Genomic DNA, 27,867 nt, shown 5'->3' with positions numbered 1-27,867 from the left:
CAGAAGAATAACAACATACCGGAGTATACTCCAAAAGATGAAGAAAGTAAGAATAACTTGAAACTTGTAATCAAATACTACACTGATAATAGCTGTTTATCATGAAAGTATCGTGGCAACTGTTCATTATGTCAAAAACTGGATTTGTACGAGTAAAATGCACGAATTCAGCTTTATACAGATATAGAGACCCCTATCAACAAACATACGAGGTGAAACAGTTAAGAGTACATATCTAACGATTAGAAGAATTTGTAGTGTCTGGTTATTCTACCATTCTACAATATCAATTTAGAGAAACAAATCAAGAGGTGTCTCCTTCTATAATTTTAATGGCTTGTACAAATGGTAATTCATATAAAAAGAGGGCATCTGCATAGCATCTGTAACGATATTCTTTAAGCAAAAACTTGTGGAGAAGGCAACTGGTCAAAGATTTACTCCATGTTATTCAAGGTCATGACTCATTTGCCGATAAAGATGATCCCAGTTTCAGCATCAAAGGGTACACAGGACTGAATTCCTTGTCTCCTCTGGCCCTTACCTTTGCAGCATAATCATCTAGAGTAGCTTTGATTCCTTTCCAGATCTGATCCTCCCCTTTCTCATCCAGCCATAATGAATACTTTTGAGGTGTAAGTCTGTTTCTTTGCATAGGTGATTGTAGCTCTTCTGGTCCTCGTGAGTAAAGATGGTGCAGTGTGACACTCAGTGGTAGATCTTGAAGAAGTGGCGATGCCTCCAGTTGAGAAGTTTCCAAGAAAATAACAGGTCGGAATGCTCGAAGTGCTCGATATGGTGCCCCAAGCTGTTCTACCGGGAACAAATTTTGGCTTACTGCTAACTCAAGCTCTGCCATGTCCCTAGCCATCCTCAACTTGCCAGATTCAGAAAGTGGTCTAACCAGTGAAGCATGTCGAATGAAAAATATCAAAACCCGAGAAGCCAGGTTCCTGACAAGCCCAGTGCATATAAACTCAGTCCCCACTGAGGCAGCACTCGCCGATCTAGGCAACAGCCGAGATAAAAATTCAGCACGGAAGTGAAGGATGCTCTTCTGCAACTCTTCCATGTATGGTGATGCATTGTTATCCATAGCAGCATCCATGCCAAGTGTAGCAAAATTCTGCTCATGAATTTGCAAAATACAGGACTCTAGGCGTTCTCGCATGGCTTGGAACAAGGATGTCACTGAATCACATGCAACACGATATATAGCGTCAAGTGCAGGAGACATAATTTCAACGGCGATAGCAGGCAATCCTCCCATTAGGGAAAATAGACGTGTATAAATTTCTTGCAGGTGTTGACATAGTGTGAAGTTCTTCTGCTGCGCCACAGTTGCAGGTCCCATTATCTGGCGTGCTTCAGGACCTGTTGATATCTGCCATGCATAATGATGGAATTATTAACACAAGAATGCAAAATGAAGTAGAGGTTACAAATTTATAGTGGTTAAAAGAAAGGACAGCTGGCTCGCCATATACTCAGAATAGAGCCATTAAATATAGTGCACAATCCTTACAAGAAGTTGCAAATCCTTCTAAGAAGAATCAATTGCACCACATATAAAAATACAATATTTTGACACAAACCTATGATCATAACAAAGGTAAGCTCACCTCAACAAGGGTGTTGCTACGCAACCTGGAAAAAATGAATTAACTCAGGGATACAGTCTCACTGCACTCCAAGCAGCCTACAACACCTAATCCTTCCTAAACTACAGTTGGAGAAGCATGCACTGTTAAGTTTTTTGGAAGCTTTTCGTGTGTCCGAAGAGTTAAGTCAACTCCTAATCTTTTTTGACTTTATTACAAAAACGATCAATAAGAGAGGTAAGGTGGCAGAATGGGCCATGCTAGATCAGTTGACAACTGGTTCAGCAGCTTAGGATAGGATAACATGTTCACAACACAGTTATACAGTTCTGAAACATCCAAATTAACAATCCCCAATATAAGATCTTAAAAATAAATAAAAAGGTTATCAGGTCCATGAATTTGTTTTTAATTTAAAAAATGCACACCAAAAACAAGTATGAGATAATGTGGATTAAACTGCTGGACTTCATACAAAAATGTAAGCCAGCACAGATTGAACCACTTGGAAGTTGGAACCCACGTCAAAAGGGGATATAGAAAAGAAAGAAATGGAAAGAGATTAAGAGAAAGCAATCCTATTTTTATATAAAAAATTGCAAAAAGATCTGCCGCACGACTGCTATCTTAAGATGCCCTAGTACAACTTCTATTGAAATGTGAAGTACCTGGTACTCAGCTCTTTCAGCAAGCAGATGTAGTACTTTAGTGATCACACGCGAGACAAGAAGAGTTAGACGCGGATCCAGTTGTACTCCTTCAATCTCCTCTTGTATTCGTGATACAATCCTCAGCATATGTTCTCTGGATGGAATAGTTCCACGGCTAGACATTGGAAAGACTGAATTAACGAGATCTGAGAGGCGACTGAGGCAGAGGGCTAAAAATGCTGTCTGAAAGGTTTCAATGGCAGATATCATCTGATCCTTTCCTTCCTGAGTGAGAGCTGGTGGAACTCCCTTGACATCTGTATCACGTGCAATTCTTTCAAGTAGATTTTCTATCATGGCAAAGAGCTTTGGATACCCAACAGTGAAGATCTCTTTCACAAAGCTTGATGCAGTAAAAATAGACTTCATTTGGCTGGCAAAAGACTTAACTAGTGCCTCCCAAATACAATCTGTTAACGTAGGATCCCCTTCCTAAGGAACAAGAACCAAAGTAAACATCCATGGAATGATGTAGGTAAAGGCTAAAGTTATGCAAAAAGTACCGAGAAAAGAATTTAAGATTCTACCTAGGCTACAACTGTTTATCCTCATTTTACGATGTGCAAGTGATAAGAATTTTTAGGCACACCTACAGTATGTTTCAGATAAATAACCATTTGCATCAATTCAAGCAAAAATATTAGAAACTACCAAGTGAAACAAATTCTCCAAGCTTAAGATCTATGACTGTTCCACTGGATATTAACATAATGCAAGATACTTTCATTTGGGAAAAAAAATCAAAACAGTCACTATACAAATCAGCATGCTTTAAGGACCCATAAATTGAGAAAAAGTAGTAGAAAACCACTGAAACCAAAGAAGGCCTCAGGCAGTTATAGATCACATTCTTCTTAAGTCTATCAGACTCTTTTTTTTTTTTTTTTTTTAAGTGCACTACATTCGGTTACTACCTATGCAAGACAAGACAAAGCTAGGCCACGAAACATGAATGGCACAAGTATCAACTTAGAAACCCCCGCATTTCTTGTTTCTTATGACTGAAAATCAACAACCAAGCACAAATGAGAATAATGACAAAGCAACTATTTTATAATGGTTATCCTTTCTTTTCGCCTTTCCTTGTGCATCTGACCAGACGAAGATCTCCATCTCAACTTTACATAACGTGGCTTCTTAGCATGATATCTTCTTAAATTCTAAACCTAGTAACCTATTTTCCAGGGTGCCATTTCAAGCTATTATACAACTACATTCACATCCTGTTTTGCATATTGATATATGAGGCATCTTCCCAACATTAAACATTATTTAAACTTATTATTCAGTCATAATCTGTCACCTATCTCTGATTCAACTTTCTACTGGTTAGCCTAGATATCCTCAATAGTAAGCAGAAGCAACAAATTGATGAATACCAGGTACTGGCCAATCTCATGTTTCACATCCCTAAGTCAAATGCCACTTCTGTTCACCCCCTTCCTCCAAGAACTCGTTTTCATTGGTCCCTTCATCGTGAATTTATGGACTATACATGTACTATTTTGCATATTAGATTCCCATTACTGCAACCTTGCTAAAACCATTACTCATAAATCTTAAGAGTTCACACTACCAATTAAGTTGAACAGCTAGAATACTATGCATGTAAAGCTCAACAAACAACATAATGTCCATAAACAATTTAATATGTAGGACAGGCAGCAATTATCTAACTTTAACAATTGAAGAGGACAACATAACTGGTACAAATGAATCCTTGAAAAGAACATTATCCACAATTGACTACCTGCAAGACCTCATCAAGGAGTAAAACATGCGTAAAAGGGTCCCTTTTCTTCGACAAAACTCTCTGCAAATGCCAAACAGCAACGACAATAGAATGCAACTGATCCATACAAACATTCATCCTCTGCCAAAGAGCCTCCTTTGCTTTAGCTCCACCGCCAATCTGAGGTGTTCCACTCCTCTGCACCCCTCCCGGCCCTGCAAATCCACCACCTCCACTGCCGCCACCTGATATTGCCTTCATATCTAATGCCACATTCACACTCTTAGTTCCCATTGCCTTATACTTGCTCACCAATCCATCCACAGTCCCTCTCAACTCTCCCATATTATAAAACACCTGCAAACCTGCCCCCACCTCCGCCTGATTTAACCCTTCAAGCCCTCTTTCGAGCACTCTCATTCCCTCAGCTCGCAATTTCTGCCCAATTTCGGAGACCCATTTCAGCTCAGAGTCCGCAACATCGATCCCAGACAAATGGGATTCATTATACATACTTAATATCTCAAAATGCAGCTGGGCCGCCTTCGAAAGATCGAGCTTTTCAGGATCCGGGGCCGAATCAAATAAATCCCGGAGCTTTTTCGATAGCCTGAGAGTTCTAATTGTAGATTGGAGCAGCTCAGCAGTTGAATGAATGTTGGAAAGTTGAAGGGTTTTTGTCGAAATTAGCCGGTGGGGTTCGGATAACTCGGACCGAATTTTCTTGACGGAGGATTGGAGAGAGGAGACAGACGACCGGAGAGAAGACAGAGCGGAATCAGCGGCTTTAATTGAGGAGAGCTGTTGGAGGAGGTCTTGGTGGCGGGAGAGGACATCATGGCGGAGCTGAGAGTCGAGGAGGCGGAGGCCTTCTTGGAGCTTTTCAATGCGGGAGGCGGCAGAGCCGGAGGAGAGGGCGGCGGAGGAGAAGCGGGTGGAATCAAAATCTGAGGAGAGGAAGGAGGAGAAAATGGGGTCAGAGGAGAAGGAGTCGAGAGCGGAAGGGGCAGGGGACAGTGGGGTTGGGGTGGTGCTGTGCGGTGTTGGGGTGGCGGTGGTAGCGGTGGTGGTGACTGGTGGAGGGGTGTCTTTGAAAGTGGAGAGCCGTTGAAGTGGGGATCTTTGGATGGCCGGAGAGGCCATGCCTGATCTGGGATTTCAAAGCCAAAAGGGAGCAATTTGAGCGGTGGAACTTGGTGGTGGACCGGATGGTGGTGATGGCGGTGGTGGTCCGGGAAGTTTATAGTACTAGTAAGAGGAGTCCATCTCCATTATGTAAAGTTTTGTCATTTATTTATTTATTTTTTCTGAGGAAGAAGAGTTTTATTTTCTTGAAGGAGGAAAATGGGTTTTATTGACTATTATTTATAATTACTAGTAATTAACTAATTACCAATAATTACTTGTGTGTTCAAGAAGGGTTTAGGTAATGAGTAGTGGTTAAGTCCCGAGTGTCAGTAGTATTTTCTTTTGAGACGTTAAAGCTAAATTGGCAGTCTCACTAAATTACCAAATGTTAAGTATGTAAACTATGCATAAATAAATGTGCATTATCCCAAATCCCAATATTACACATCCTAATATAATATATAGTTACAATAAAGAAGAATAAGTGCTCTTATTTTGTGGTGGATTTTGTACTAACATTTGAAAACAAAGAAAAAGCAAAAAAAAAAAGAAAAAAGAAAAGGGGGTTTAGACTCATTCTTGATTCATACAAGGATTTAGACTCATTCTTGATTCATACTCCTGCTTGCTTTCTCTTATAATATATATAATGTATTGTCTGAAGCCTTCCTCGTTAGTTTGGCATGATAGTGGTGAGAAAGAATGAAGCACGCCTTTATTCCTCTTGTCACGGGCTGCTTGTTTTCTTACAAGCCAACACCTCGTGGTCGCGCGCGGCTGTGTGCGATCCGTTTCACTTTGGTGGCAAAAAACTTGGTCTGGTCTCAGACTAGCAAACAATGAGCACCAATTAACTAGCACTTTAGGAGTGATCATACTAGTTTTAATTGATTCTGATAATAACAAACCGACCATGTTAACCAGTAGATTATTACACTAATGTGTTGCAGCAATGTATCAGCGCCTTGATTCAAGCAAAGATGGCAAAATGAATCCGAATTGTATTTGTGGTTTTCCTTTTTCTCCAAGGCATACAACACCAATAATCTTATCAGGGTTGATTTGAGGAATAAGGATCAACGCAACGCAAATGACAGGATCTACGTTGATATAACAAGTAAAAAAGGTCTATGCATGGATGGATGTCTGCATGCGTTTAAACGTTTCTTCTAATGTTATGACCAGGGATGCTATGAGGTACGAACAGGGGGCAAAAGTTGTAGTATAAACCTTGGAACGACAAGCAGATATGTAGAATGTTTTCAAGTCTGAATTTTCTCTAAAGAGTTTGGATATGGGATACCATGGAAAGTGGAAAGTAGTATATTCTCGGATACATCAGCTTAGGAATAGCTTACCAGATATGCAGGTAAAATTCTCTGTTCAGAAGTAATAACAGCTTTTGGCTACTGCATGGACGATGTATATCTCATCCGAAAGAATATGACAGTGCCTACTCTCAACCAGAGATCTTAATGAAATTTGAGAATGTTTCATTCATCTTCTGTAGTTATGGAGTACAGGATCTTCTAATCCATAAGCTTGATATGAAAAAGTGGGACAAGAATTCGAAACGATAGCAAGCGAAACATAGTAAGTAGTATTCAAGTGGATAATGCTCTGTCTTTCTTTCCTGCAAGAATCATTGAAATTTGAAGCCCCCTGCTAAATGCTTGGTTGAAGAGCAGCCGTGTTTGGAACTCTGATACGAAAGGGAACCAGGACAATACAGCAACCGGCGCGAATAAAACGAGGCCCATAATGCATTCATATGCTCTAGCCAGCTCCATCACTGATTCCCAAAAGCCTATTCCTTTTAAACAGGGCCTGATTGCTTGAGCGATCTTAAAGGAGAACCCAAGGCGTTAGATCACAACGAATGACGTGACAGCATGTTCAATAGGTAAAAACTGACCGAATTCATAAATTGAAAGGTTGCGAGCAAATATTGTCTAATACTTGTGTTGTGTTCCTGGAATATCACTAACTATGCAGGTCATGTTTGATAGCTACAAGAAACCAACCTTATACTTGTATTTCTACAGAATTTTCTGCAAAAGTACCTAAAAGCAAAAAAGAACTGAACTTACTAGAAGGATGGCCCAGCCTGTAGGCGTGAAGGCAAGAATAGCAGCAAATAGGTCTCTTATGGAGAGGCCACAGACGACAAATAAGACGGTCATAACTGATACAAATCCAAGGAACAATAGAGCTTTCAAGATCCTGAACATGAGCTGAAAGTCTGTGCCAAATTTTCGTCTGCCCACCGATACCATCTGCTCAAAGAAGATTACGCAAAAAGAAACTAAGAGCTGCCCAAATGACTAATAGATAAAACGAACAATAAGTTTCAAGCAACCTTAGAAAGTGCATGCTCCTCGTCCATAAAGGCTAAGGTGATAGCACTCAGGATTATACATGCATTTTTGTGGTTGCGTACATATGGACAGTTAAAATGTGATCCAAAAAGATAAAGAAAGTTTTATGTCAAAAAGGGACAGTATAATAAGGAGAAATGATGCCATGGGATTGTGTGAAATGGCAAGGTCTGACTGTCAATAAGCCTTAACTTATCAGACAGTATTAAAAGTATCTGTAGACATAATTAGATTCATCTATTTAGCAAAGCTGTAAAAATTGATGCGAACCTTTAAAGCAAGGAGTACAGTTGCCATGACAAACCAAGACAGTCCATAAACCTGTAAACATCATTTTCAGAAAATTGTAAGGTGGTGTGACATATAGAGTACAGAGGTGAGATAAAAAAAAAAAAGCAGAGAATTTTTACCAGAAAGCTTGTGCTTCCATGAGATATATCAAGGTGATAAACAATTCCATATTGGTATATGAAAAAGCGAAGTGCAAGGATTATTTCAATCACTCTGCCCCTTATATTTGTGGATTTTAAGGGCTCCTGTTCTCCATCCCACCATGCTTCCCAACTTTTATCTGGTGATATTGCAATGCCACCACGATTTCCCATCCACCTTTTCCAGTCTGTCCAATCATCCACAGTTTTCACCCAATCGAATCCAGATGGATTGAACACAAAAGGGGCAAACAACCAGGAACCAACAACGAACCACATTGAAAATGTAACAAACAAATATAGAGTTGAATTGCGATATGATTTCCCATAGACCTCATAAACAATCAGTAATATCAACAATTCTAGGCCTTTCACAAAGTGACTGCGAGAATACATTCTGTAGTTTTCAGCAAACTTTGCATGAAAAACTACAAAACCTCGACCAGTAGCCCGGTACTTAGAACCTCCATGCAAAATTGTTCTACCAAAATAATGTGCTTTTGTTCCAAGATGAAATGTGAAGAACACTGACGAGAGTTGAAGCTGCATGATTATAAAATCACCCAGGGCATTACGAAATCCTCGTTCCAGGCCAATTTCCATAACCATGGGCAGCACTAGTAACAAACCAAGCTGAAACACAGACTGTGTAGCCAAAGCCTCTTCCAGTCCTTTGCTCTGGCGAACAGTTGGATCTTCCAAAATACGTCTTTCCAACCCACTAAGCACCATGTATAAACGCCCATATAGAAATATGTATACAGTGAGCACAGTTACCTGGAAAACAGATAAACTTTTAATCAAAGATCTACTCACAACCTAAGTATTCAGCATGAAGAAAACTATAAAGTAAAATGTAGAACAAAAAATTCTTAAAATGAGCAAGTTCAAGAAGTAAAGGATCAAGCTTAATTTGTAAAGCAATGAAAAAGCTTAGTAAGACTAGTTGATTGAAGAAAAAAATAAAGTTTTCAAGAAACAAAAGCAGCAAATTGGAAGTAAACAACCATCATCATATGCTGATCTTGCCATTTAATGGAAGGACGCGTGAGGAAGAGGAATCATTGTAACATTTTTCACGGAGCAACTAGCTAAATATTGAGTCTTATTAATGCTCTTGTCAGATTAACTTTATGAGCTGAACAATGTGTGAAAAGCAATATTTGGTTGTTAATTTCTTGACTGATGCATAGAACACCTCACAGACTAAATCTGCAGTCATCCAAATTGATGTAGAGGTCCTGCTGGACAAGCATTTTCATAGTGATCGTTTCTTTATGGATTTCTTTTTTCTGTTTTGTTTCTTTATCGGTTGATACGCGACATCCATATAAAACGTACTTAATTCATATATGCCACACCCTAAAGGAAAGAAGCATAATTTACAGCAAATTAGCTCCTGAAATTACAACAGTTACTTTTCCAGATTTAAACATTTTATATTGTCAGAATCTAAAGATTTACTGTATATTTTTAGATATTAAAGAAGAAAAGTAGTGCAATTGAGACAGCTATTACTTACCATGCTACTTAAGTAAAAGCCAACAGTAGTGAAGTAGAATGACAACATCCTAAAGAAGTCGAATCCACGTCCAAGCCGATAAACATCACGACTGAGCGTCTGTTCTCCATTTCCATTTGCAACTTTTGCCTCAAATTGAGATATCTGATTCATCCCCACATCACGCCCTTTCCCCACCTGAATGTATTCATGATGCGTTACATATCCCCCTCTCAGAGTTGAATTGTAACCTGAAGCAATCAACCCATTCAGCTGGCCAATAATGCTTATCATACGGTTAGTCTTAAAGAATAAAAACAACCTGCAAATATATCTTCGCTCAAGTTAATAATTTTTGATGCCTTGCTTATGCCACCCCTGGTTATATGAAAGATTCTATCGAAAATATCAGGATGTCCGTAGTGGAACCGTACCCTGTGAGACATAAAACGTAATCACATCAACTGAAAGCAACAACGCTCAGATACTGTCAATCAACTTACTTTAATCACTTAATGCCATTTTACATTAGATTTATTGCACTTTCTGTTGCCAGAAATATCACATTTTCTCATAAGCTAATTGACTAATATATAACTTTACAAATAGAGCTGGCCTATGAAACAAGTAGATTAGATCATAGATATCTAAGATTTGCCAACTTTCAAGAAATTAAAAGTTGAGGGAGCTATAAAATATGAAACAATATTCTATAAAGAATTCATTGCAACGTTACACACTGTGCATCTATTTAACCTCCATATGGTTGTGGAAATGATAATCCTAAAATTCTCCTGGTACATGTACACACCAAAATCCCACTGAAGCATCTAAGCAATAGAATTTGTGTACTGGACAGGAAACAAGAATCAAATTAATCAGCAGAAATACATGAAATAGGTACTGCAAATCATATCCCTAGTGAATTGAGATTATGTGGCCACTTATTTGTCCGATGAAACCGCAGCAAAAACCAAAACCAGATTCAGACCGCCTTCTTGTGATTTTTTTTTATATGCAGACATTGACAGAAGCATTTGACCTGGTTCATACTGGACGTGGTACATCCTTTTTCCGAGGACTAAAGCAATAAGAGGTTTCAAAGAAACATTACCTGAGAGGGTTAGCCAAAATTCGCTGTCCAATAGTCACAAAACTTGTTTCCTGATTGGACATGAACCAAGCAAGTGAAGAAACACTGCAAATTGGGAAGAGCCAATGTGAGTATATAGCAATCTATAATCGAATACATATTCAGATTAAGACAAACTTTGGTGACAAAAATGCACGCCAACCTTCCAGTAAATATATGCTCCCTCAGTCCCAATATTGTTGGTGTTCGTTGTCCATGATGAATCTTTAGAAGTTCCTCCAATACATTTCTCATTTTGAATGCTTCCTCAAAATAGTTGTCCTACAGGAAAACAGTAAGCAATTTGGCACTTTATATAAATAAAGGAAAAATGAGGAACCTACCTGATTCATGTCTATAGTCTGCAAGGCTTCTCCACGGGTAAATATAATGGCATGATTTTGATTTTCAGGTTTCCCTTCACCAATTTCTGTTGGAGGCCCAGGAAGTTTAATACGGTAGATTTCCTGATGTTCCAATAGATGATGAAATTAAGAAGATATTCCTTGATAATGACAAAAGGTGAGCATTTGTCTATTGGAACCCAGTGATATAATAATTCACAAAAAAAAAATGAAGATATAATAATTCATAATCCTATAAAAACTTAACCATAACTTTTAAATAACTGTGTTTGATTTTGCAATTTGGCATAGTTAGACTTCATACCTCATCCAACTTATTCCCTCCCTTAACAAGAACAGAATAATAATGCTTGACAGATTTCCCAGCAACTGTGTCCTCTACTTCATCTATATAAGCAACACGAAGAGATGGATACCTGTAGTAGTTTGGACACTTCTGTCAATATTTTAACCATTATTTGCAGTTATAAGGCATTTAAATTTAGACCTTGAACACTTACGTCAACATGAGATTGAGAATGTTAACATAACAACTACGATCTCGACTTTCACTGGATTTCTTCTGAGCACCATAGATTTGACAAGACACAACATAGGTAAACTTCAAATCTGCCAAAGCTTGTGAACGCCTCTTAAGCTTCCTTTGAGATTCATGGCGCACAACTGCACGATAACTGGCAAATATTTCTGCAAGTGAAACGAGCATTATGTTTTATGAGTGTGTTACACAAATATGAGCACACAGTAACATGAACCAGCGTTTGAAACATGATTCCTGAAGCACCAACCATTCTCATTAGCCTCATCCAGAAAACATTGGAGCTCTAGAGCTTCCCTGTGGTACATCATCCCTCTGACTGGCCCCAGATGGAGAGAAACAAGTTGGCATGATAAAGAAATACATAATCATATCCCTGAAAGAAAGAGAAAGTAACGCAAGAGTTCTCTATTTATGAACCTGTTCTGGATAGCGTCTGCCCGCGATAAGATACCCACTGGCGTATCAATTCTGGTCTGTCTTTCTCAGTATATCCCCACCCTGAATCTTTGACTCTTTCTTCAAAATTTCTCCATTCATCTGTGAAGATGCAACATGAATTGATGAAAATGTCTGTTTAACCAATAATTTTTCTGCACTTTATTGCTGTCAAACTGTAACTTACCAGGATATATTTTCTGAAGGTAAAATAAAATTGAGATTCCATCTTCATTTTCCTGGTTAAGCTCCTCTTCTGAATAGAAAACATCTTCCCTATAATATGGAGTCAAGATGCTGAATAACAAGAGAGAACTTGGGTCAGAGAGTGCTCCAATCTCCAATACACCAAAAGTGACATGCATGGGGTAATCATCTGTGATGACCCAGAAGTAAATCAGCAAATGATGCGAGGATTTCTGGATGGAAAGAAAAGTCCCTATATAGTTGTTATGTCTTCACTCTTTAAAATCCTATATTTTCTTAAGCCACAAAATACAACAAAGTCATTTTAAAATATTCTCATCAACAGGAAGCTGTTTCAGTAGTCCAAATCAGGAACTCTAATCTAAACTCTACAGCATCACCAGGGGGATCTTGTTCAAAAGTTTCCCATGTCAGATTTCCAGTACGCTTGGTCTACAAAAAATATGTAAATGCTGCCTACAAAGTCATGCTGCACATAATTCGTGTCAAACTTTTCCATCATCTTACGATTGCCCTTGTAGCACTTTGCCCACTTAATAAGCCACAGATTGCTTACCCTAGTTTTGGTTTGAGAAACAAGTCAGAAACCATCTGCATCTATGGTTATAATTTATAAAGACTCAGTCTCCCTTGTTTACTTGGGGTAGTTTAATGCTCATTGTCTTTCTGAATCTCATTTACAAGATTTAAGGTTAAATCTTAAAGTATCTATCTCTGCCATGAAACTCCCATCCCAAATTAAAGCTAAAACTGGCAAAGAGGAAAGCCAAAAAGCTACAAATGAAAAGCATAATTCCCTTGATTTTCTGTTCATGTTTCACATTTGTGATCCTAGGATGATTTGTAAGCAGTTGCAACAACAGTTAGCCATACTTTGTCTCAACAACTAAGGTCGACCCACTATGACTGCAGAGATGTGTTGAAAGTTGGAGGATCAACATTCCAGAACTCTGGAAAAGTCCCACGTACATATTTTGACTCTCATAAATACTTTACCAGCTGGAAGCAACTACTGCTTGGCCCACAGGCATCCATCCAGTCACACATTTAAGCTTTACATAAATACTTGTAGTTAGTCCTTTACATGTGTTTTTGGCAGGCTTTTGGGTCAGTAGAGAAACACTTAAGCGGTTGGTGACTTTGATAAGTGCTGCACAAGGTAGTATTCTTGCAGTGTAAAAAGCTACCAGTCGTATATCAAATTGATAAGAAATTATTGTTTACACTGCAGAAGTAATCACACTACAGCTTTTCTCTCTTCTTGATGGTTATAAGATCTCTTTCAAGGAAAAATGTCCCTTTTATTTCGAGACAGTAAGGCAACATAGGACACATTTTTCCCGCAGGTTCAATGTTCGAAACACCTTCACCGTTCCCTTCTATTGAAAAGGGCAACGTCGTTGATAATATGGCACAGACTGTAGACAAACTTCATTCATAAGAGTGGGAAGATTTTCAGTTTTTTTTTTCTTATTTCAAAAACCTGTATTTTATATCTTCTGCTATCTACAATATAAAGGGGTAAAGCTACATTTTCTTTATTTCTTTACAATTTAATTCGATTTTCTTAGATGGAGACAATTTTGCCGCTCTGACAGCTATTATTCAGGACGTTAACCAAAGAGAACTCACAATCAATAAAAGTGACAGATATTGTCACCATAAAAGCAAGTATTTCAAAACAACTTTAACTAAAACTAACCTAAAAGAGAGCATGTTGCGAACTTTTGGAGCACTTGGCATGTTCATAAAAAGGGAGTTTGCAAAGAAAGTGATTCGACGACGAGCTTCCAAATTCGTAGGCACATTTATTGCAGACTCCTTCACAGTCAGAAGTAAATGAAGCCTGACAGCCTATGCACAGAAGAAGGATGTAGATGAAGTAGAAGCCTAAGTATAAATAGGATCAATAGAAGAAAAGGAAACTATAACAGAAGCAAAAGACTGACTGCCAAAAACCTTTTCTCTCCAACCTCTGTGCCCAGTGAGCTCAAAGTTCATGTTTTCAAACCTCTGCTCTTTTCTCTCATTCTGGTTCCCTGGTGGACCTCTACTTACGATCCTAGACAAAAACAAACCCAGAGCATATCAAGAATAAGGGGCACTTCTCAAATGCAGACATAGTTAAATACAAAATATGGCAACTAAGAACCCATATTTACTGATAACATGCTTACTCATGTCCCTTATACATAATGTCATGAGTGATAATCTCCACAATATCCTGAACAACATTGATAACCTGGGATTTATATAGCTCCCCGTCCTCATGATCTGTTGTCTGCAAAACATATTAGTAGAAGCATAAGGATAACATCCTAATGTATTGCTTTGCTGGTAATAGATTTGAATGCTGAGGGAACAGAAAAACTACAATGCTAAACTCACCAAAAGAAATAATAATTTCTCTAGCTTATCATTGAGAAAAGGCAGCCCACTCATTTGGAACTCGCTCAAAAATCTCCCTCCCTCCATGCTATCATCTACCTCTTCACGTATCCGAGTAATGATCCTGTAATAAGAAAAGAAGCTCTAAGAGTCACAAGCATTATGAACGCGAGGCAAATGAAAAATACTGCCTCTTATCATGAAAGAAAAGATGGATCTAGCTTTTCAGCATTCAAATCCCAATAATGTGCCATACTGTTTATCCTCGCTCTCTCTGAAAAGGCTCTCTAATATATATCCGAGTGTCTGATAGCATTCAGTGACAGCTGAACGCATAAAGTCATCACTGGCAATCTTGTTGAACAGGTCAATATCATCCTTTCCTTTATAATCTTTTGCCATGTCTAGCGCTATCGGAATCTAACATGTATAGGTAAGAATGTGAGATTTCCAAATACATGAATTGTATTATCAAAATGAAATGCAGTAACCATCAACTATTCACCTTACTAGCAAGCAAGAAAGGCGGCCACTGGATCACAGAGATGTCACTTGCCACATATGGTACAAGCAGCAAATCTCTCTCCCTGACAATTTGAATTTTAAACAGAAATCATTTATTCCTAAAACCTTATTCAGATGACTTTATGTGATGCATATCTAATGACAAGAAGCCAGAGAAAGCAGATGGATAGTCCTGGAATTGATTAAAAAATAGGTGATGAACTTGAGTAAAAAGCAAATGATGTGCAATATTGAAAATGAAGAACCTTATAGAACAAGTCCAAACCTGTTGGTGATCAAATCCTCCATTCGCATCGATAGTATGAACTCATTCCACACCTGAGAAAATTTTGAAACACTCTTTCTATCCAATGAAGTTTCCTGTCAGAACCCATTGGGCCTCAATCAAATTGAAACAGATGGCTAATTGTAATAGTGAAAGGAAAGGAAAGGAAAGGAAAATGTTAAACCCAAAAATTTGATGCAACAAAGGGAAAAAATGCTTGTCACTGTATTTAACAATTTACACCATTTGAAGCCTACCATGAAATATGAAGGACAGTGTCAGGAGAAAGTGAACTACCTGCTTACGTTGTTTGATTTCCTCTTCTGAAGATGGCACAAGACAGTCAATGAAAGCAGAAGGAATAGCTTCAAATCTTGACCTTAACATTCCCAATGTCCTTATCTAAGAATTGAAAAAAGTATTTTTAGAGGATGGAAACAGCAAGATTATAGTGCCACCAAGGGATATAAAGGAGGAATAAGTAAGCAAGAAATAGCACTTACCTCGCCAAGGTGGCTGAACACTCCATATATACCGCCAATAATTGTATAGAATATAGCATACCAAATTTGTGTATCCATGAGATAAACCTACGAACCAATCAATTTTGTTAATGATTTATAGATGCTGGAATAGCTTTCCTCCTGATAAATGATCCTCCTATGCACCTACCAGGATGATTGGAGCCCAGATAGCAATCACAACACCGATATTATAATTACCTGCATCATGTCCAATTCCCAGTTCACAAAATTGCACCTGAGAATGAAAAGCAAAGTACAGAGTAGCTAAAAAGGCCACAAAGACATTACCATGCGGGAAGAACTCATGCCATTCATAATTACCAACTCTCAGATCCATTATGACCTTAGTTGGTTCAACCAGTGGCAAAATCTACCAAAAATGAACAAAACAATGGAGTAAAGTCAGACTTGAGCAATTTGACATAACTGCAAATCCAGAAGGTTATATGGAACATTTTGAAGTGCCAATAAACACTTCCATCTCCTTTTAGTTTCTAAAGACTTGCTGGATAATAGATGTCTTTTCGACAATTGGTTAGGTTGCTCCAAAGATAATGTAAATTTAGAGCCTCAACCTTAATTCATCTAAGTGTTAAGGTGATAAATGGTGTCCAATCTTCACACCTATCCAGTTGAGTCAGATGCCTTTTTATATTCTAACATAAATTGTTAGTGCATCAAAATTGGTATCCATAGTTCAGCAAACCATGATCCTCACATCACAAATCCTTCGTTGTTCATCATGACTATTGATAAAAACTAAGTGCCCCCTGAACAACTCCAAAACAATGATAACATTTAGGCAAGTACTTAAAAATTCAACTTCTACATAACTTCCATGGAAATTTTCCAAAGAACAAGAGGATTGATGGAAAAAAATGGTCACAGAAAGATAAGGCACTCAATTAGGATGGAGAACAACTGAAACTTGTTGCAGTTTTGGATGAGTAACATAAGCAATAGGAAATTTCACAGCTGACGTCAAGTTGATGGTAAGGCGTAGGGCTAGAATAAGGTTTGCTAAGGATGTGCAGTGATGACAATAAAGTCTGAACTACCCCTTCCAAATCTTTGCAGAATTGTCCGTAACAAGGTAGCCAGGGTTGATAATTGAACAACAAAGCAGAAAAAGTTGGACAGAGTGTGGTGTTCAGATGGGCATTACAAGATTGAGAAAGGAGCAGTTTTCAGGCTCAGTTGGCCTTCTCAATGAAGCTCAGTATACGTAACGGGGAATTATATATGGAGCTGAAAGAGATTAAGGTGGACAGTGTCTCAGTTAAGTCCAGTTGAGAAGTTTAGTGGAATGAAGGGAGGAAATCCTTCCCTGCAAATCTGTCTGCAGAACTGCAGCAAAGTATGCCATACATATGGCCAAGAACTTGAGAAAAAGGAAAGCAATTCCAATCAGTTGGGGTTGGTCTAAAATGCTTGGAGAAGATACAGACCATCTATTAGTCTACCATCATAAAGCAGCTGACAGGTCTAATTTTTAAATCTACTTCTTCTGAAGCCAAGTGAGGCAATGAACCTACTCAGGTTCTGGAGAACTAGTTTGGAAGAATCAGAGTGACAAGAAGCTTGGCAACTAGCTTCCTGAGTCTGCTGAAGACTAGCCAGAAAGGAATAGAATAGCTTTTGAAACTAAAAACCAATTTGGAAAGATTAAAAAAAAAAATTGCATCGTTGGTTCATATGTTGGCCCCCTAGGTAAATCTCCACATCAAGGTATATGCCAACGGTTTTCTAAGAGAAGTTATAAATATTCATGCTATATTAACTGTATACAGGTTATGGTAGTAAATAATGAGTATTGCTTGTCAAAAAAATGAATAACTAGCGAAGCGGACATTATCACCTCAACATAGTAGCTGAATGCTAACTTGCTTATCACCAACATTATCCAGAAAAATGTGTACCTGAGTGGAGGAAGAAAATATTCATTTTTTGGTTATAGAGAAGTAATGATTACACACACCCTTCCCCAACCCCCAATATTTATCCAAACAACAGCATGATTAAAAAAAAAAAAAAAAAAGTAGGAAGCAGTAAGACATGCGTATCCTTGCTGCTGTGGTATAAAATTAGTACACATTTTACATGATGGTATGTATATATGACAAAATAGAAGAATCTTATATCTTACTTCAGAAGCGAGAACATGTCTTCATGCATGCCTCTTCCAACATATAGCTTTGGCTGGAAGTCAAAGTTGCCACATATGAAAACCATACATATTGAAACTACATTCACTAGATGCAAAAAGAGCTGTGTGTTCTTACTTGAGCCCACCACATTAGAAGGATAATGACATAATTATTCGAACGCTCCAGGGTTCTCCGCAAATAAGGAACCAGAAATAGGACAGCAGCCAATATGTTTGGTATTAAGTAGATTGCAACACAATAGTTATAGAGTGACTGGTAGAGCCAAGATCCTCCAAGATTACTAAAAAACCTGACAAGTCCAGTTGGATTCTCAACAGATCTAGAGTATGCAACTGGCATGACTACAACCCAGAAAGCTGCAACTGCAAATTTCAGGAGGTAGCGAAATATCTGGTTACATTTCAAGCTCCTCCATGCACGCAAGCTAAGAACTATATCCAGAGTTGCTGCAGTAATAATGGCAGAAAGAAAACAAAATGATGTTATCCATGCTCAAGAGGAATGAGGCATTATACACTCATAAAGAAGAAAATCTTTAAGGCTTCCGATGGTAAGAAGAAAACAAGAAGAGTATCACCAAATTGAAATTGTGATATAAGACATAGGCAAACACAAGTACTGAGTAAGTTTTAGCTGATACCTCGCAGAAAATTTAGAACAGCAGCGGTAATGAAAATGCTCAAAACGCTCCTTATCACATCTGCATCAAAAATTCCAGCTAAGGACCCGTCCCCATGCCATGCAACAATAATCATTGCCTGAAACCATAATTAAAAGCAAAACAAGAAGGATAAAAGAGTCAGCTAATATAAGAAGAAAACTGTCAAAACTAAAGGAGTTTGAATGCTTTTCTCCACTACATTACTAAGACATCAATTCATGAATCTCTTATTCTGTGCATTTTTATTCTCAAAATATCGCCGTATATTTATTTTGCTTCTCTTTCTTCCTCATCTCAATATATTTTGCTTAGCTTCTAAAACCAGGAAGATTCCTACAGGCTTGTTGGAAGATGACCCTGTCCCATCTATGGACGTTTAATAGATTGTCAGAGCTACCATTCTAATGTTGCACCATCATCAAATCACATTGCTAGATGCCCTCTGACCGTACTGTGTCCTATATATCAAAAGGCTTGCCAATATCATCAGAAATAGTAATTTAAGTATTATCAGTCATCGAGTCTACCTGCCAAGGTGACGATACAATTTCAACCAGAAGATATGGTAGCTTTAGGAGTAGCTTTGAAGTGCTTCCATGAGTATTATCTCTCAAACATTATAAGGGGTTTAATAGGTCCATATACATTTATAATTATTTATTCAAGATTGTTTTTTCCAATTCTGCCTCACAATGAGTATTTGTTTTTCTCTCGTGTCATCTTCTTTCATTTGTTATGCTGATGACTTTGAGAAGATGGAATGGCCAAAAAAAATTACCCAAAGTATTATTCAAGTTACTTAAATCATATTTATGGCACTCGGCAGTACCTGGAGAGCCAAAATAAAAAAGATCCACAGTCGATCAAAACTTCTGTAAAGGTGCCAAAATGTTCGGACTTCAACAAAATTCGTCTTGGGCTTTCTTTTTCTTGCTCCAACATGGTGACCACCACTCTGCAAGTAGATGCTCACTCAGTAACAGTAGAAAAGGTGTGAAGAGAAGAAATACTATGTCAAAAACACCATACCATGTATATAGACATACCACATTTTCTGGCTGTTTATCATCCGAATGCACAAAAAAATGTGATTTTTTATCCAATGGCCAGTCTAACTTATGGCATTTTCCTGACCTAAAAAAGAAAGGAAGGCCAATTTACAAATCAAACAACAAGAGTTTACATGAAGCTCAAGATCAATCCTCCTAGTCAAAGAAATTACCAAAAGTACTCATTTAGGTCATCATAGTTTCTCCACACTGAATGACTTGCTTTTCCATTTCTGTTTCTCCTGACTTCCTTTTCCAGTGAAGATATTTCCGTTAGGTGATAAAGCATGCTAATACATAAATCAAAGAAAAGGTAGCATTTTCTGTTAATCACCTTCCGCAGGACATCGTATAAAGGAGTTATAACCTCCTGCAGGAAATGCTCCTCACTACGTGATGCTACTTGATATGCACCTCCAGTGACAGCGTGAGTATCATCAAATAAAATTCCTTGTACCTCCTTTGCCATCTTTACTTTCAGAAAACAAGAAATTAGGACCATAAAAAGAGACAAAAGTAAGCAACAAGCAGAATTAATGACTGATTCTGCTGATAGCTAGTAAGATTTTCCAACCAAAAACAAGATGAAAGACTAAAACTGAAACTTTGTATATAACTGCAATCATTTACCACAATAGTTCATCAACTTCATTCCAATTTCTGACATCCATGTTCTGATGCAATCATTAAAAAGAAATTCAACTAACAAATTCCAATTACTGAAGATTCTTGGTTTAACGATCAAGATACTGTACTACACCTAGTATCCATAGAAAGCATCTTTTGCAGCAACAGGATGAATTGATCTTAATGGACACCCTTGTCCAGTGGCATCCAAGCAGACCAAACCAGAAACACACCCTACTGGTTTAATAGGTCCATGTACTTTGTGAAGCCAGATTGATGGTTAGAAAACAAGCAGTAAAATACCAAGAAAGAAATGATGATTTCCTCTTAACAGAGAAATCTATTACAAAGATAAACACTACTGAATTTGATAACAAGAAGAGTCATGCCTACACTGACAAAGAAGTTCGATAATTTTGCAGCATCAAATAATGGGGTGAAGCTACAATTATCAGAAATTGAACTACACTGGAGAAGTTTAGTAAATGAAATAGGATGTCAAGTTTCGTTAACTATCATTTTGTTGAGAAGAACAATGGAAAGAAACAATTAAATAAGAGAGGAAACTAAAGAAAAGGCAAAATAATTCTAAGAAGAAAAAAGTCATATACATACAACTCCGGGTAATATATGCAAAAAACAAAAAACATACATTGTGGAAAATATAACAGAGGCACTCTGGCATGAAACGAATATTCGAAGCTTCACCCCAGATAAGAAGATAAAGTCCAATGTATAGCAGCTGCAACTGTTGCTTGTTTGAACCATCAGGAAATCTGCGATAGGAACAAAGTAAAGGTCAAAAAATGAACTGTGGCAGACCATATTGAATTTGTAGGATCTAGTATCCGCTTCGTTTAGCTACAACTAGCAGCTTACATGAGATTAGAGGGCCAGTGTAAATATTTGCACCACGACTGATAATTTTTGAAGATTTTATCCAGTAGTCTCTGGACTGAGTCATCACCCAACTGCAACAATTTTTGTTTGAACCATCAAAGCATGAAAATGAAAGTTGAAAGGGAAAAATAGAGAAGGAAATAGTTTCTCCCTGCTTCTATAAACTTGTTCAAATTGATGCTTATGAAGCAACAACTAAGTCTTACCAGCTCATAATGGTCATCCACCCTATCTCGTATGTCCATATTTGCAAGCAATAATATCAAGTGTTCTCGTTGATTTGCTACATTTCCCTTCTACATTCCCCAAAATGCGGTCAGCCAACATAGAAAGATAAGCTGACCAGTATTGAATGTCAAACTCAACAGGGAAGTTAAATAAGAATTTCACAGAGAGAGATAAAGTGAAATGAACAATCCTAAGAGTATTGATCCTCACTACCAGATCAGGAAGCCAAACTCATTGAAACAGAGATGAATATGCTACTGACATTAGCTTATTAAATCCTAAAAACCTATGACTTCTCCAGATAATCATATGCAAGGTAGCAGCTCTGTTGTTCTGGATTGGGAAACAATATGCTCTGAATAAATTAGCACAATCACAGCCAGAAACAAGGAATGAAGTCTGAAAGTAACTTAACACCATAAAGCAGTGGACTTAGCATCAAAATGAAAAACCAGGTCCTAGTGATTGCATTCTTGATTCTGGAAGAGTCGTCTAAAGTGTGCTCTTGAAGTTACCTGAAAGCCAAAGACGAGGTAAAGCCATTCAAGAATATCGTTAACTGATTTATACTTGTTCTCTGGCATCCGGATTGGAGGAAGATTAACCACATTCTGTAAAGCTCGATGTGCTGCATTAATCTAATGAAGCAAATAAGAAAAGTTATTACGATGGATAACAGAGAAAGAGCACGGATAGATACATTCAAAATGAGCTGGTCAAAAGGTACTATTAACAGTAAGATCATCATGCACTGTTGTAATACAACCTCGGGAAGTTCCATAACCGCTGGTTTAATTCCAACTGCATATAATGGAAGAATGTTATAGTGCTCATATTGTTCTCTCTTCTGCTCAACATCTTCAGCGTATCGGTGTATCTACAAGCCTCAAACAGTTCTTATTAACTCTCAAACCACAAGCTGAACATTATTTTGAACTCACGAAGAGCTGCAAAACTACATAAATCATACCTCAGGGTCAATCCTGTGAGAAGGTAGCATTGCCTTGATCACATCATACAATACAGTTGCAACCTGGCACATCTTAGCCATCTCCTCTCTTCAAAGAGCAGGGATAAACAAAGAATTCATGAGCAATTAATAAAATAAGTAAGTATCAAAGAGAATATATGTTTTTGTTCCACAAAAATTAATCACTACTCACGGTCTTTTTGTATACTGGCCCTCTCTAATGTTTTGCTCATAGTAGTTCTTGTAATATCTTAGGACTTTTCTGGGATCAGTTTCTGGTCCTCTACCCTGTTCTTCATCCTGAAAACAATAAAAATTTAGACGTGCTCCAGTTTCAACGTTATCCCTCTTGTCAGGAAGTGTAAATTACTATAGCTAAGTGCTCAACTTAATGGAAGCACCGCATCTTGGATGCCTACTGATGTCTATTCCGAGCTATCATCTACCTTATTCTACAGTGCATGTCTCATCAGAAGGAGTTCACTTTGTGAGAAGTATTTTGATAGATTTGGGAAAACCGAAAATTTGTTCCTAAAACCTTATCAAGCATCTAAGAATATTCTAACAAAGTTCTATTTCTTCCATCCCAAGCTCAGCATTTGCATACACTTGACTATCATCCAAATCTAAAATGTGTGGCACCCTTTGACTGTAACCAATCTGCCATGAAGTAGCCTCGACGATGTCACAGGTAGAACAATTGTCGTACTTCAAGATCTAATGAAGTGGTAAAGAAAAGAAGCAAAAAAAAAAAGGCTGAGATTACAAAGTTTCTAAGCATTTTCATATAGCCATTTTTATTCTGAGAGAAGCTAGCAGAATGTAAAAGTGGACATGTAGGAAAGGATTGAGGACAATTACACTTTTCATGACAGCTGAATAAGCATTTAGTGGTCAAAGTTTAGAAGTAACTTCCACTGAGAAAATATTTTAAGCCAAATGAAACATGAGGAGGAAGAACACCAACACTTGGGATACTTGAATAGCACAATGAGATTGCATATGTCTAGTGAATGATCACCAAGAAGAAAAAGACCACGCTTAGCATAATAAAAGAAGTCCAAAAATATCAGGTCTACCCTTTCAAGTTTGCGCAACAGGTAGGTCTTAAACTGACGAACACCACGGCCAGTTGAACTTGGATCCATCCTGTGAGCTCTTTCGAATGCACGGAAGCGGCCTGATCCCAAAATAGAATCATAAGAAACTGAAAACATATTGATGAGGAATAAGCGATTCATGAGATGTACTTACAAGCAAAATGCCTTCTATGAAACTTTTACATGGGCTAACTGACAACACATTTTAGGAAGGCAAGCAACCAAAAAAACAAAATTAATCACTGAAGATTAATGTTTGCTCTATATCATTTCAGAGGTGCACAGGCCGCCACCAAAAAAAAACAAAATTAATCACTAAAGATTAATGTTTGCTCTATATCATTTCAGAGGTGCACAGGCCCAAAGCATTATTCTCCACATCTAACATCCTTTCTGAGAGTAAAACTACTATGGTAAACCCACTAAGGTTGTAACAAGAATGACCTTTTGGTTTTTTGTAGACTATCCATTATCCATTCCCCATAGGAAGAGGCACCACTATTGCACCGTTGTTTCTCAAATTATTTTCTAAAAAGGCATTTCAGATGCCTTTCATCCTTAATTTTAACAAGCACAAAACTTAAAAAGGAGGCTTAAAGACAGTGACCAAATCATCAGTTCTATAGCAGCAGTTCAAAATGCTCAGACAAGAGTGATTGAAGTTTGATTTAGCCAATCCTGAATTAACATTTTGTGAATGTTGGTTCTATAAGATATTGCTGCTTCAGGAAGATGATGTCTGATTAGTTGCTTCACCGCCCAGTCAAGAGTCCTAAACACAATCGTACAAAAGTCTTTCTTAACTCATGATAAGGGGTTAATTGAAGATCCTCAGGTGCATAATCATTCCTTTTGTCTTTCATAATGTTATTACATGAACAAATCTGTCTAACAAAAGAATAAAATTGCATCTCTGTGCAGCCTTTTTAGCATGTTTCATTGTAATAAGTGATACCACAGACATGTTGATGAATCACCATGTGCAAGTAAAACATATCAACAACATATAGGTTTATTATTTTGATTAAAGGAAGTTAATCACATCAGCAAGGCATGAACAAATACATGATCGGCAAAATCCTGTAAAAGGTAAAAGATAACTGATCCTGGAAGTAAGTAATGAACACGGAAATCTCACAATAAGTCAAGCATCATCGGACGTCATGCTTATAATTTTCTCAAACCATCTTCAAGAGGGGATTTTGTTAGATACTGAGAATTTGAGGAAATTGACCTGGCTTATACAAACATCAACATATTAACATGCTCATTGTCACTTCATTTAGCCTTCTCAACAGAACCAATTTATTAAAACAATCTAATTCTAAAACAAATCAACTAACTAAACCAAAACTAATCCACGGATTGTACTCCCTTTTGCTTTCCTATAGTTATGTACACTTTTATGACCGCTGTATTCTACGCATTACAACTGAGCACTAACATTTCCCTTAATCAAACAAACAAAGCAAAACTATGCACCAAAAAGCGACCTGATCATCAATGAATAAAAGTGTGGACAGCAATTATCAATATCATTAGTATAATCAATATTGGTGGGGCATGAAGTATGAAGTATGAAACAAAGTTACTTACAATGAAAAGCAATCCCGGGATTGTCATTTTCAATCTCATTAGCGACCCTGAGAGTAGGAGCAATGACGGCCAAGGACGATGGCACCAACTCGCTGTCGGCTACGTTTCTGTCGCCGTCATTTTGGTCCAAATATGTGGGAAGCCTAGTGTAACTCCGCCGAGGCCCCCCGCCTTCCCCTTCATCATTCCTCGTCCCACTCGAACTCGCCATAACTCCACCACCACAACCACTATCACCACTAAATGATTATGATGATAATCGAGATGATGAAGATTCAGAGCAACAATAACTAGAGTGATGCTCAAGAAAGTGCAAATTCCCATCTCTACATGAACATGAAAGTATATATATATATGAGCACTAGATACTTTGGCGAAAAGGCGGGGCAATGGCAAATAGTGGCTTTTCTTTTTCTTTCGGTTTCTGAAGAAGCAAGAAACGAATTTTGATGGGATTTTTCCCCTTTTTTCTTTGGTTTTTTTTTCTTTGGTTGATTGGTCATACGTGCTTTTTCTGGAGTGGGAGGAAGTGCTTTTTGTGCATCTGTGTGCTTTGCTTTTAGTCAGAAATGTGTCTGCAATTGCAATCTTCATTATTAATCTTGTACAGTTATGCAAAGGACATTGCCCACTGAGAAAGAGAAAAGAAGGGATATTATAAAGACAGGAAAAGCAATTGGAGCTTTATTTGGGGATTCAAGGCTGCTCTGACCATGGCGGGAGTGGACAAGTGTGAAATCTGTCACTGTCCGTTGCATTCCTGAGCAGGGTCCGGAGGTTAGTTGATTGGGGAAGACTAAACTAAGCCAGCTAAGCTAAAGACCTGCGCTGACCTTCGTACGGTTTTGATACTGCTCTTTCTTTAGTTTGTGACTTTTGAATTACTGGATCAGGTTAGGAGTGGAATGGTGATTTTGTACATTGGGCTGTTATATTTGATTTTGTTGTCATAGGGCCCATCTGTTTCAACATGTGGATACCATTTGGGCCACTACTTTTTTATCTTTATCGGAATTAAAGCACTCGGATTTCGAGAGTTTTTATACAAAAACGATTGGGCAAAAAACTTCAGCGGCCATTAAACTATTGGCCGGATCATGTTTTGGCCATCGAACTATTTTTTGTCAATAATTGACCACTAAATAACTTAATCAGTCAACTTGTGACCATTTCGTCGGTAATTGCTCTTAGTTTCTGAAATTAGCATTACACGTGGCAAAGCGTAAGGGCAATTTTGTCTAACAATTTACTGACCCTATAACTCAGTTTTCATTAAACCATCAAAGAGAAGGAAAGGGAAAATCTTTTGCAGTGTGTCTGTCTCTTAGTCTCGAAGCGGTGGCTCCGTCTACTCTGCTCCTCCACCGTCGCTCTCGCTCTCGCCTTCATCGGTACTCCCCATGCCATTCCTTCTCTCTCCTCTTTCCTCTCCCACCATCCCTATCTCTCTTCTCTATCGCTCACCGACTCCTCTTCTTCCTCCTCCTCCTCTTTCTCCCATCACCTCCTTCAGTCCCTCGCCTCTTCTTGCCCCAACCTCCGTCACCTCCGCTTCTTGGCTGAGCTCGTTTCTGGGTTCTCTCTGCTTTCCCTTTCCAATTCTTGCCCTCATCTCTCTTCGCTCCCCATCAGTCTCTCCAGACCTCTCTGTTTCCAGTGGATTGCACCTCTCCGCCCTCTTAAAGACCTCTCGGTCTTTATAACTGGAAGTGAAACCGAATTGTTCAGCTACAATGGCTTCGCTCCAGTTCTTGATGCTAAACTCAATTTACTCTCTTTCCCTGTGTGGAACTCAAGGGGTTGATTATGGCCTCAATTTTCTATGGAGGAATTGCAAGAAACTGGAGAAATTGAAGCTGAAAAGCTGTGAGTTCGTGGGAGATAACGTGTCTTTTTCAGCATTTATCAAGGGATTAGAGACTCTCAAAGAAGTGGAATTGAGGACTTCTAGGACTCTAGCGGATGGGGTTTTATTAAAATTAGCAGGGGGCTCTGTTTCTTTAAGTTCTTTGTTGGTCTACGATGGCAGTAGTAAAGAGGGCTTGCTTCAATTCATTAGTCATAGCAGGGCTGACGTGCAAAAACTTGATTTGAGGTTGCCTCTTGATCTTGACAACGATCATTTGAGAGCAGTGGCTGAGAATTTTGAGAATGGAAGTTAGTTTAATTGGCTTACACTTTTTTTTTCTTATCAGTTGATGGATTTATGCAAGTAAACGGTCGAAAAATTGTTGGACAAAATTGACCCTGCACTTTGCCACATGTAATGCTAATTTCAGAAATTAAGAGCAATTACCGACGAAATGGTTGCGAGTTTACTGATTAAGTTGTTTAGTGGTCAATTATTGACAAAAAATAGTTCGATGGTCAAAACATGATCCAGCCAACAGTTTAATGGCCGCTGGAGTTTTTTGCCCAAAACGATTTGAGCTTTGTTTTTGTATTGTTATTTTCAAGAGATTTTATTAAAATATGTCATTTTTTAGAATACAATGCTACATTGTCATTTTTTTAGAGAAAAATGACAATCCAAACAGCTTCAAACTTAATCATTAACCCTTCTTATCTAAATAATTTTTGTTGTATAAAATTTACGTAGTTCCTCGATGAATTCTTAATCTATTAGTTAAGATTGAAACTAAAAAACTTAATCTGGGTCTAAGGCGAGGTCTTGCTAAATGTGGATGTAATCTAACCAAATGTTA

At 38.0% G+C, this 27,867-nt stretch overlaps 2 protein-coding genes across 2 annotated transcripts; both read right to left on the bottom strand.

Moving 5' to 3' along the window:
• Positions 1-95: 95 nt before the first annotated feature.
• LOC113690324 (conserved oligomeric Golgi complex subunit 5) lies at positions 96-5,355 on the bottom strand. The gene is made up of 3 exons (XM_027208169.2): positions 4,062-5,355; positions 2,270-2,743; positions 96-1,384 (listed from the first exon to the last, which is right to left on the bottom strand). Exons 1-3 carry the CDS (start codon positions 5,184-5,186, stop codon positions 458-460), a joined length of 2,526 nt encoding a protein of 841 aa, XP_027063970.1. The 5' UTR covers positions 5,187-5,355; the 3' UTR covers positions 96-457.
• Positions 5,356-6,471: 1,116 nt separating this feature from the next.
• LOC113689556 (callose synthase 7) lies at positions 6,472-25,986 on the bottom strand. The gene is made up of 42 exons (XM_027207317.2): positions 25,163-25,986; positions 23,546-23,646; positions 22,660-22,766; positions 22,467-22,554; positions 22,263-22,373; positions 22,012-22,134; positions 21,475-21,564; positions 21,248-21,339; positions 21,021-21,144; positions 20,076-20,210; positions 19,915-19,991; positions 19,739-19,826; positions 19,522-19,647; positions 18,672-18,789; positions 18,146-18,477; positions 18,010-18,062; positions 17,722-17,782; positions 16,152-16,233; positions 16,012-16,061; positions 15,843-15,929; positions 15,637-15,741; positions 15,340-15,434; positions 15,055-15,136; positions 14,806-14,969; positions 14,550-14,673; positions 14,339-14,442; positions 14,121-14,223; positions 13,864-14,015; positions 12,142-12,251; positions 11,937-12,056; positions 11,767-11,835; positions 11,479-11,665; positions 11,283-11,394; positions 10,958-11,080; positions 10,777-10,895; positions 10,596-10,679; positions 9,804-9,916; positions 9,503-9,732; positions 7,960-8,757; positions 7,820-7,870; positions 7,262-7,447; positions 6,472-7,015 (listed from the first exon to the last, which is right to left on the bottom strand). Exons 1-42 carry the CDS (start codon positions 25,371-25,373, stop codon positions 6,776-6,778), a joined length of 5,727 nt encoding a protein of 1,908 aa, XP_027063118.2. The 5' UTR covers positions 25,374-25,986; the 3' UTR covers positions 6,472-6,775.
• Between the last annotated feature and the right edge of the window lie 1,881 nt (positions 25,987-27,867).

Source organism: Coffea arabica, chromosome 5c, assembly GCF_036785885.1.
Source record: "Coffea arabica cultivar ET-39 chromosome 5c, Coffea Arabica ET-39 HiFi, whole genome shotgun sequence".
Classification (NCBI taxonomy): domain Eukaryota; kingdom Viridiplantae; phylum Streptophyta; class Magnoliopsida; order Gentianales; family Rubiaceae; genus Coffea; species Coffea arabica.
The sequence above is the reverse complement of the archived record's forward strand: the minus strand, read 5'-3'. Positions and strand labels throughout refer to the sequence as shown.

Coding starts and splice junctions, on each gene's coding strand:
- LOC113690324 (XM_027208169.2), bottom strand. CDS start 5,186: ATGGCCTCTCCGGCCATCCAAAGATCCCCACTTCAACGGCTCTCCACT. Junction 2,744..4,061: donor TCCTTGATGAGGTCTTGCAG/GTAGTCAATTGT, acceptor CTTGTTCCTTAG/GAAGGGGATCCTACGTTAAC. Junction 1,385..2,269: donor CTGAAAGAGCTGAGTACCAG/GTACTTCACATT, acceptor TATGCATGGCAG/ATATCAACAGGTCCTGAAGC.
- LOC113689556 (XM_027207317.2), bottom strand. CDS start 25,373: ATGGCGAGTTCGAGTGGGACGAGGAATGATGAAGGGGAAGGCGGGGGG. Junction 12,057..12,141: donor CCTTCAGAAAATATATCCTG/GTAAGTTACAGT, acceptor GCATCTTCACAG/ATGAATGGAGAAATTTTGAA. Junction 7,448..7,819: donor CTGTACTCCTTGCTTTAAAG/GTTCGCATCAAT, acceptor TTCTTTGAGCAG/ATGGTATCGGTGGGCAGACG.